General features: G+C 45.4%; 2 protein-coding genes across 4 annotated transcripts; one reads left to right on the top strand and one right to left on the bottom strand.

Moving 5' to 3' along the window:
• The first annotated feature begins 63 nt into the window (after positions 1-63).
• nmi (N-myc (and STAT) interactor) lies at positions 64-6,909 on the top strand. Of its 3 annotated transcripts, XM_071484690.1 has the most exons (11): positions 123-209; positions 298-339; positions 562-609; positions 1,163-1,199; positions 1,449-1,607; positions 1,692-1,808; positions 1,951-2,113; positions 3,031-3,137; positions 3,561-3,747; positions 6,006-6,109; positions 6,502-6,909. In XM_071484690.1, the coding sequence occupies exons 4-11, from the start codon at positions 1,191-1,193 to the stop codon at positions 6,703-6,705; spliced, it is 1,050 nt and encodes a 349-aa protein (XP_071340791.1). In that variant the 5' UTR covers positions 123-209; positions 298-339; positions 562-609; positions 1,163-1,190; the 3' UTR covers positions 6,706-6,909. The 3 variants fall into 3 exon arrangements, with proteins under 3 accessions (XP_071340778.1, XP_071340785.1, XP_071340791.1); XM_071484677.1 differs by lacking the exon at positions 1,163-1,199 and having other exon boundaries at positions 64-209; XM_071484684.1 differs by lacking the exon at positions 1,163-1,199 and having other exon boundaries at positions 70-180.
• Positions 6,910-7,489: 580 nt separating this feature from the next.
• On the bottom strand, positions 7,490-10,838 carry LOC139619626 (rho-related GTP-binding protein RhoE-like; the record flags this gene model as incomplete). The annotated part of the gene is made up of 3 exons (XM_071474935.1): positions 7,490-9,077; positions 9,813-9,938; positions 10,710-10,838. Coding segments are annotated over 3 exons (501 nt in total), but the record flags the coding sequence as incomplete, so codon positions are not given.
• Between the last annotated feature and the right edge of the window lie 13 nt (positions 10,839-10,851).

Here is a 10,851-nt window from a genome sequence, read left to right as displayed (position 1 = left end):
ATTTTTATTATATGTATTTAAATAGCAGTGTTATATTTGTTCTGGTCTTCGCCACAGTCCGTCGCGTGACGTCACTGAATCGGCTCAAAGTTTCACTTTTGATTCAGTCAGTCAGTCGAAGCTGCAGTGACGAGGTCTCTGTTCTACTGAGTTCTATTGAGTTCTACTGAGTTCTCACAGGTAAATAAAACAGCCAGGAAACAGAGCAGGTAGGCTGAATTTAACCATAGACCGTATTTTAAAAGTTGAACCGCCTTTATTTGACGTCTCTTGTTAACGGAGCTCCGGTCTCTTCAGGTCATGGCTGACATGTACAACAACAGGCCCGGAAATGACACGGTAAGAGCTACTGGACTCAGGACTCAGTGATACTGGGCTCAGTGATACTGGACTCAGGACTCAGTGATACTGGGCTCAGTGATACTGGACTCAGGAATCAATGATACTGGACTAAGTGATACTGGACTTAGGACTCGGTGACACTGGACTCAGGACTCAATGATACTGGACTCAGGACTCAGTGATCCGGTCTCCTTGGTAACCGAACTCTATTGTTGTCAGGTAACCGGTGGTCTGGAGGAGGCCAAGAAAGAGCTGGAGACGTGGATGGTAAGAGACCAAGTTCAAAACTAATTCAGCCTCTGATCAGAACCAGCTCTAGAGGAGCTGGTCCCTCTGGACTGTCTGGTCTTAGGTCTCAGGTGCAATCAGGTCACAGAAAACCCACCTGTCTACAGGTAAAACACTTCCTGTCCCAAGTACTAAGACTTTATTATAGTCAAAGTACCAACAGTGTAAATACTCCATGACATTAGTACTTCAGTGAAAGTACTCAAGTACTGCAGGTACTGGTCTGCTGAGTCCTCTGAGTGGTATTACTTTATATTACATGAGCTGCTGGGTCTGTGGTTTGGTACAGTAATCTGGCCCCCAACCTCAGTGGGCCCCAGTCTCAGCTGTGTCAGAGTGGAGACCACCACAGTTACACTACGAGTGTATTGTGTAGGTAGTGTACACAATAAAATAGGAAATGAGCACTTCCTGTAGATGAACAGTAGGGGGCAGAAAAGTTGATATAAAAACATGTTTAGTTTCTTTTCTGTGTATTTAAACAACTTTTCTTCACAGTCAAATAAAACTGATCAATATTTTCATCCATCAGAGCTCAAAGTCAGCAGGGTCAGGAGTCCATGTGTCAGGTGTGTGTCAGGTGTGTTTGTTTGTTTGATAGGGACAGTGCATGTTAATGAACATAAAATACTCAATGTAAACATGCTGGTCTGTAGCAGAAATGCTCATTTACACCTGTTGTCCCTGAGCAGGTCACATACAACATGAAACATGTCAACTAACAACACACAAATAAAATCCACCAATTAAAAGTGATGACAGGTCTGGTCTGACTTCATGTAGGATGCTCCCTCACTGCATGTGGTTTTGTGTCTAAGATTAAAGCAGAGAAAGCTGATGATGTGAAATCCAGGCTCATTGTGGAAAAACTGGAGGAGGATGAAGCCAAGGAGGAGGCCAAGAAGGAGATGATGGCTTGGGTCAAAAAGCAGGATGAGTGTCGGAGGGACTTCACCCAGAGCCTGAGCTCAGTGCAGGTAGAGTCACTGTCCAGTCTGAAACATGTGCAGGAGAACTGAGGCGGAACAATGAGGAACTCAGGTCCACCTTCTCTCCCTCAGGATGAAATCGGGGAGCTTGCTAAACGTAAACAGGATTTACTGGAGAAACTGAGGAGGTGTCAGGCTGAGCTGGAGGCTAAGAGGGCTGAGTCCACAAAACTGAAGCAGAAATTCAAGGTGAGGGTCCTGAGGACTGTGCACCAGCTCAGAGTCTTGCTCCCTCACTATGCAGACAGTCTTTTTAACAATGCAAGACAATAGGTCTTAATGACATAACAATCCTTTGACACATCGTACATGATAATGTTCTGCTGTCCAGATCTATGCCCAGATTCCAGACACCGAGGTGAGGTTCAGCGCTCAGGACAAAGAGGAGGCTGATGACGACAGTCAGCCAATCAGAGGAGTGTTCACCATCAGCCAGAGGCCCACTGTGCTTCTGCAGGGAGGACAGGCACTCATCACCTTCGAGGAGGAGAAAGGTACACACACATTACTGAGCACAAAAGAATGAGGGAGTGTTCAGGACTTACTGATCACTGGTCACTGTGTGTTTATGAAAGCAAGACAATTAAAATACCATGAGTTCAAAGTGTGACTCAAACTGAAACTGATCAGCTGCACCAGTTCTTCTGAATGAATGCAGGAAGGTGAGAGCAGCTCATCTGCTCAGCCGGTAACAGAACTTTTCAATTCAATTCAATTCAATTTTATTTGTATAGCACCAAATCATAATATACATTATCTTGAGGCACTTTACAGGGTAAGGTCGAGACCTTACGTTGTTAACTTTTAATCTTTGTCTTACAAATGTTTACAGAAAATGAATAAACCATACACTAGGTCTACATATACCTGTAACTTGGATATGTAGGGTGTAATACAGTATACCTGGTCTGCCTGGTGCCTCACTGTCCCTGCTGTTATTCTCTATTCTCAACACACAAGTCCTCCTGTCTACGGCTAGAGACAGAACACGTCGCAGTGACGCTGATCACAATTAAATGAACTGTCATCTGTTCTCTGTCAGGTTCTGTCACATTCTCTGTCACATTCTCTGTCACTTTCTGTCATGTTCTCTGTCCCATTTCTGTCACATTCTGTTACATTCTCTGTCACGTTCTGTGTCACGTTCTATCATGTTCTCTGTCGCATTCTCTGTCACGTTCTGTCATGTTCTCGGTCACGTTCTGTCACATTCTGTGACATTCTCTGTCACGTTCTGTCACATTCTCTGTCACGTTCTGTCATGTTCTCGGTCACGTTCTGTCACATTCTGTTACATTCTCTGTCACGTTCTGTCACATTCTCTGTCACGTTTTGTCATGTTCTCTGTCGCATTCTGTGTCACGGTCTGTCATATTCTCTGTAATGTTCTGTCATGTTCTCTGTTTTGCAGTGGCCTCTCAGATCCTGAAGATCGCCAAGTGCTCTGTGTCCTGTGACAACAAGAGTCTGGATGTGAAACCAAAAAGACTTACAATGGATCCTACTGTCAAGTTTGAGGTTATACTGCTGCGCGCACACACACACACACACACACACACACACACACATGCACTCAGTGTATCACTGAGTCTTGTGACGCCTGTAGAACACAGAGGTCATTCTGGTGCAGGAGGCTGGATCAACCTGTACAAGTGTGACGTCTGTAGACAGAACATCCTGTAGCAGGTGTGTCAGCTGTATTACCTGAAATGATGATTCATGCTGTCACCTGAATAGCTCACTGTATGAACACATGAGGAGGATGTGATGGCAGCACTGCGTGCAGATGAGAACAGGTGAGACTCTGACTTGCAACTGAGTGAGTTACTGGTTGTGTTGTGTTCTAGTGCCAGCTGTTCTGCTGGTTCCAGTGGACCCAGCTCACCTTCCAGCATAACTGTGATACACCTGCAGTCTGAGGTTCCCCTGTTGTCCGTACAGGTCCACCTTGATGTTTCCAGGAAGCAGCTCAAGGTTTCCAACGTCCCCCCTTCTATGCCAGAGGAGAGAATGAGGGACCGGCTGGAGATGAGCTTCTCCAGGCCCAGCAGAGGAGGAGGGGAGGTGGAGGGAGTGGAGTACGATAAGAGCACGGGGACAGGACGTGTCACGTTTCTGCACCCTGGAGGTACAGCTCTCTGACACGGTGTTCAGCTCCTGGTTCACTTAGACAGCAGCTCATTAGACAGATCCTGGACCGATTCTGGTTCTTTGGTCCAGACTCCAGTTCCACCTGTGACTCAAAATGATCAGATTCAAGGGTTCAAGTCTAATTTTATCATTACAGCAACAAGAGGGGGGGACAGGTCTCACTAACACACAGGTGAAATCCAGAACAGTACGATTTTACAGTCCTCTGATCCAGTTCAGGTTTAGTGAACATAGACCACGGAGTCCTGGACTTCAGTGAACCCAGTGGGCTGGTGCTGAGTCCAGGGAGCTGAGTGCAGGGTGGGATCAGAAAGAAAGAAAGAATACATTAATATACCGTGTAGGTGGGTGTGTCAGAAGTTGTGACCAATCACAGTCACTACATTCAGTACCTCCCTGTCCCCCCCTCCTCCTGATTTACTCTGAGGAAACGTGGCGTTGATGTAGATCAGCTCAGAATCCTCTAGTGTCCTGAGGCCTTGACCACGAAACCAGTTCAACAGACCCAAGGTAACTTTTCATTGATTATCATTGATTATCCTGACAACTTGGACTATGAGGCTGGTTATCACCTGGTTCAGTTACCTCAGATAAACTCTCCTCTGTTTGTTTTAAAACCAGAGTGGACACATGGAAAGACTCAAACACCCAAACATCCACTGATCATTATTATTAGACTTTATTCTGAACTCTTTTTTTTCTTTCTGAAGTCTTTTATTCTGCTATGATCCTCAAGTAACGTAGAACCATAGTGACCTGCAGTCTCTGCCACATGATGTGATCAAAGCCACCTCCACCTGTACTGTAGAACAAGTCGTCCAACGACCTGAGACCCCACCCCCCTCACTGGAGCACGTGGACAAAGAAAACAAGAGGCCAGATGAGAAAATAAAATAAAACTCATGTGGATTGATTTAGATTTCTGCAGAATAAAGGTTGTCTTCACAGGTGGATAACATGATCACCCTCTGTTAATGTGCATGTGAACCTCTCACTGAAATGATTAGTGAGCTGTGACTTGAGCCTGTTTGGTGTGTGAGGCAGGAAGTGTCACATCTGTTGTATTCCAGCTACGTACAGTGCATCCGGAAAGTATTCACAGCGCTTCACTTTTTCCACATTTTGTTATGTTACAGCCTTATTCCAAAATGGATTAAATTCATTTTTGCCTCAAAATTCTACACACAATACCCCATAATTACAAAGTGAAAAAAGTTTGCTTGAAAATTTTGCAAATATATATGAGAAACAAGATTCTCTGGTCTGATGAAACAAAGATTGAACTCTTTGGCCTGAATGTCAAGCGTCATGTCTGGAGGAAACCAGGCACCGCTCATCACCTGGCCAATACCATCCCTACAGTGAAGCATGGTGGTGGCAGCATCATGCTGTGGGGACTCTTTTTGGCAGCAGGAACTGGGAGACTAGTCAGGGTCAAGGGAAAGATGAATGCAGCAATGTACAGAGACATCCTTGATGACGACCTGCTCCAGAGCGCTCTGGACCTCAGACTGAGGTGAAGGCTCATCTTCCAACAGGACAACGACCCTAAGCACGCAGCCAAGATAACAAAGGAGTGGCTTCGGGACAACTCTGTGAATGTCCTTCAGTGGCCCAGCCAGAGCCCAGACTGAACATCTCTAGAGATCTGAAAATGGCTTTGCACCGACGCTCCCCATCCAACCTGATGGAGCTTGAGAGGTTCTGTGCAGAAGAATGAAACTGCCCAAAAATAGGTGTGCCAAGCTTGTAGCATCATACTCAAAAAGACTTGAGGCTGTAATTGCTGCCAAAGATGCTTCAACAAAGTATTGAGCAAAGGCTGTGAATACTTATGTATCAAATAAATTTGCAAAAATTTTAAGCAAACGTTTTTCACTTTGTCATTATGGGGTATTGTGTGTAGAATTTTGAGGTAGAAAATGAATTTAATCCATTTTGGAATAAGGCTATAATATAACAAAATGTGGAAAAAGTGAAGCGCTGTGAATACTTTCCGGATGCACTGTACATAGAGGAGAACAGTGTCTGTGCTGTGACTGATGTAAGAACAGGTTGTGTTCAGTACAAATATCCTGCATCATGTCTTCTCAGTGGTTGTGGTGTTAATGTGTGTTTAGGTGTTAATCTATAAGAAGCGTGTGTTTGTCAGGATCAGGGGCTGAGTGTAGCTCTGCTCTGCGTTTGGATGACCTGGTCCTGATAAGGTGTGTGTGTGTGTGTGTGTGACTGTAGTTGCTGAGAGCCTGGCCCTGAGAGGGAGGTACCGCGTGGACCTGGACTCTGAGGTGAACGTGCAGGTTGGACCCATCTACAAACACCAGCTGCGCAAGTTTCAGGTGAGATACAGGAGTCAGACTGGCCACCTGTAGATGTAAACAGGTGATGATGAAGATTAAAGTACTCATCAGTCTTAAGCAGTTGGACTGAGCTGAACCTTCAACAGCTGCAGAAACACACTGACGTGTTTGATTCAAACATCAGTCAAACACTGAGACCATGTGACTGCAGTCAGCACTTTACTGGTCAGATACTTTTACTGAGGTACTGCTCTGAATGCAGTGAGGTAGTAGTACTTTTACTTCAGTAAAGGTACTGAATACTTCTCCCACCTGGTCAGTGGTTAGTAACAAATACCCATTGATCAGATGTTGTTCCACAGCTGCTGAACCTCAGTGGTGACAGTTTGTGAACAGAACTCTGAAGGCGCTGATGTTCTGGTATCTTTCAGACCTTCTGCGGCTCTCCCAAGCGAACCATCCTCCTGGATAACATCGAGGACATCACAGACGAGGAGGACCTGCAGGACCATCTGGAGATCCACTTCCAGAAGCCCAGTAACTGTGGCGGTGAGATAGAGAGCATCAAGTACCTTAGTGGGGGGAAGGCTGTGCAGGCCTTTTTCTGTGAGGACCTGGAGGAGAGAGACGAGTGACTGTCACCTGTCCGGTGTCTGGACAGGAAGCCTGGTACTGTCCTCCTGTCTGAGGGGAGCAGTTAATCCACTTTCCTGCTGATGATTAAGTTCTGTAGTTTGATCCGTGTTCTCACATCACATGATGAGAGGACTTCAGGTGGTCTTTACAGTTATATTCACTTTTTTCCTCTGCACTGTGCTTATTAAAGTAGTTGAATCACAGGAGGTGTGTGTTGTTTTTGCCTCAGACTGTAGATACACAACTGTGTGTTCCGTGTGGTATGAGGGATCGTGGTCCTATGTCACCTGAGCTGCAGACTCAAACCCTGAAGACGTGCAGTCACAGTGGGTTTCAGTCTGAGCTTTGTTCTGAGATTCTCCACCATGACTCAGGTCTGTGGACCAGTATCACAGTGGACCAGAATCCACACTGTTACTGTGGATTCTGGTTGTGTCCAAACAACAACACAAGTTTGTCTTGTGTCTTCTTACCTTCAGTTTACTGAGAGCAGATTATTTAACATTAAAATGTCACATGAAAGCAGCAGATGGAGGAGTGGAGGCAAAAGATGATACCAAAATAAATGGATTTCTTTAGGTAACTAATTTCATCTACTTCACCTGAATCTGAAAGTGACAGCTGAACCTGCAGGAAACAGAATCAACGACAGTGTCAGTGAAGGGTCATTTACTGATGAGTGGAGTGCCAGTCCAGTTCTCCTCTTGACTACATCATGAACCAGTCAGGTGTTCATCACCTGTATTCACCTCAGTGTCACAAGACAAAGATTTGGAGACAAAGTCACTGCATGCAAACCTTTAATACTTAGACAATCAGCTTACTGTTAAACCCTACAACAATACAAAAAATACACTAACTACACAGAGAAGGTACCATGTCCAACCTCTGATAGCGAAGCTCATCAGTCCTGCTTTAGTATCCTCTTGAGCAGGCTGTTATCAAACCAAACCAAAATATAAAGAGATAAAAACAGACAGAGGAAAAGAGACTTCATTCTTCTAACGTCTCTGTCTCAGGTCCCAAGTTAGAGAGGAACAACTGTCTGTAACTGGTGTTCATGGATCAGGAAAAACATCTGGAGGTGGTCAAGATACCTAATGATGGCTAATACCTAATGGTCCAATCACAGAGCTCAGGTCACTGAGGTCCAATAACTGAGGTCAGACTTAAGATAATGAAAACGTGTGTAAATGAGGTGTAAATGTATATAGTTGGAGGAGCAAAGAGATTTCAGATGCTTCCATACAAGTATACCACAGGTGTACTACAGGCACCTCTTACTGTACTCTGGAGCAGCTGTGGCTCAGGTGATAGAGCAAATCATCCACCAATCAGAGGGTTTGTTCCCTGGCTTCTCCAGTCCACATGTGAAGTGTCCTCGGGCACGATACTGAACCTAAATTACTAAATTATTATTTGTGTGTGATGTATGAATGTGTGTGTGCGAATGGGTGAATATGCTGTGTACTGTAAAGCTCTGTGACATGTATGTAAATGTAGAGAGGGCCCAGCTGACCTGCATTTGGATCAAGATGCTGGGATTCAAAGTATTCTGTACTGAGTCACATTACCCTGTGCTGGGAGTCAGAGTATTCTGTACTGGGAGTCAGTATTCTGTACTGAGTCACAGTATTCTGTGGTGGGAGTCACAGTATTCTGTACTGAATCACAATATTCTGTAATGAATCACAGTATTCTGTATTGGAAGTCACAGTATTATGTACTGAGTCACAGGGTTTTGTACTGGGACTCAATATTCTATACTGGGAGTCACATTATTCTGTGGTGGGAGTCAGTATTCTGTACTGAATCACATTATTCTGTAATGAATCACAGTATTCTGTATTGGAAGTCACAGTATTTTGTACTGAGTGGCAGTGTTCTGTACTGGGAGTCACAGTATTATGTACTGATTCACAGGGTTCTGTACTGGGAGTCAATATTCTATACTGGGAGACACGGTATTCTGTGGTGGGAGTCACAGTATTCTGTATTGGGAGTTAATAGGCCCCAGATGAGGTGTCACACCTGGTCCATGCTGAGATGAGATCCAGCCCACAGAAACCTGAGGACAGAGGGTCCACATGCTGTCCCCTCAGCACTGTCCTCAGCTGTGAGGTTTTTACATGACAGCACAGCTCTTAGCTTTGGTCTGCTGACAGTGTGTTGTTACTTCAGTGGACATGGCTGTCTCACTGTGAGACGTCCTCCTGGTGGCTCTGGAGGACTTCCTCCTCTTCATGTTCTTGCTGTTCTTGTTGATGCAGGCCAGCGTGGCTATGTGAAAGATGTCCCTGACGCTGTTCTCAGACTGCAGAGATGAACACTCCAGGTAGGGGGCGCTCAGCTGCTTGGCTGTGTTGGAGCCCTGGGAAAGGAAATATCAACAGGACAGAATGATGATGAATAGATTAGTCCTGGGGTGGCCACAGAGCCAACAGTCTGGAGGCTTTGGGATGGGTGGGGGAGGTGGGGGAGTCCTGAGTGGACATCCCTCGATCGACAAGAGTTCATCAGAAAATCAACTCACAGCTCAGGTTAATTATCTGCACTTAATCAACTTAATGTGCAGCCACTTTAATATCCGATCAGCTGATCATATTTATATATTCATGACAATACCAATCAATCAAAATGATTACCTGTGACTGTTTCTGTTATGTCATGTCCACTTAATTAGGTACATACAGGTCCACTTTATTAGGCTGCCCTGTCTGATGCAAACGACAGCTTGGTGTCTAACAGTCTGCACTGCTTTATATTCAGAAGTGTTCCTAATATTCTGACCATCTTTATGGCAGAGCTGCTTTAATAAACTGCATTTGACTTTCCAGGTGTACCTAATAAAGTGAGCACTGAGTGCAGTTCTCATGTCTACAGCATGAGGTACTCTGCAAACTGGGCCATCAGCTGTGTGTGTGTGTGTGCGTGTGTGTGTGTGCGTGTGTGTGTCTGCTGCTTGACACACACATCCATGAGGAAGAATGTGCTACACCTTCATCACCAACCGAAACAACCATGATGACACAAACCATATAAGAATGTAAACACCAGCACCACAGCTCATCATCCACCAGGTTCCATGAAGCAGATTGTGACCCACCTGATCGTAGGAGACTGGAGTGTGTCTGTTGTGGGCCCTGGTGAACAGGTCTGTACGCAGGTCTGACTTACAGCCCACCAGCAGCACCTTGGTGTTGGGACAGAACTCCTCGACCTCTGCTCTCCACTGGACGGAGGGAACAAAGAGCAGGACATGATACCATGTCATTTACCCAGAACCACGTACATCACAGTGGGGTGTTAGAAACCTATGAGGACCACCTGGAGTTGACCCTGTTCTTCTTTTCAGATAATGACAAGGTCACTGTAAGATCTGACCTGTTCCTGCCTGTGCCGAGGTGTTTCCTCTCAGAGCCAGGTGAGTCCAGTATCACTCCCAGCCGTCGTCTGCTCCCCTTATCCAGGTCCCTTCATCCACCTCCCTTCATCCAACTCCCCTCATCCATCTCCCTTCATCCACCTTCCCTCATCCAGCTCCCCTCATCTTAGCACTGTCCCCTTGCTCCTGTAATTAGTTGATTTAAGTGCATTTCTCATCAGTGTTATGCAGATGATGCACAGTGAACTCAGCACACCTCAGTAAACCCTCAGGGACTGGATGTCAGGTCATTTCCTCCAAATTAACCATGACACCAGAAAAGAGCTCACCATGTTCTCTGAGTGTTTCTGAAAAAATACTCCAGTGTTGGTCTTTCAGCAGTAGATGTCCAACAAGTCTAAAGACAAATGAACACAGGGGTAACTCTTTTTGTTTTTATATTGCAACTGTGTTTGTCTCAGATGTTACAGCTCTGTAGCCTGGTCTGAAAGGTGCTCTCTAAATAAAGTTTCCTCTGTTTGTCTGATCATCACTAAGACAAAGAGCTCACAGAGGCTGACATGAAGATCAGGACATTAACTCGTTTCCTGTACATGTTATTGTGGAGTTAACACTCACCTTCCTCAGGACGCTGTCTAATGTCTCTGGTCTGCTGATGTCAAAGCAGATGAGGACAGCGTCAGCATCAGGGTAGGACAGAGGACGCACGTTGTCGTAGTAGGGAGACCCTATGAAGAGATGTGCAGGTCAGTAAACAGGG

The sequence above is a fragment of the Trachinotus anak genome, unplaced genomic scaffold (genome assembly GCF_046630095.1).
Source record: "Trachinotus anak isolate AG129_WGS33_773 ecotype Australia unplaced genomic scaffold, CSIRO_AGI_Tana_v1 ptg000001l, whole genome shotgun sequence".
Classification (NCBI taxonomy): domain Eukaryota; kingdom Metazoa; phylum Chordata; class Actinopteri; order Carangiformes; family Carangidae; genus Trachinotus; species Trachinotus anak.
Note: the sequence above shows the minus strand (reverse complement) of the source record. Positions and strands in the feature narration are given on the sequence as shown.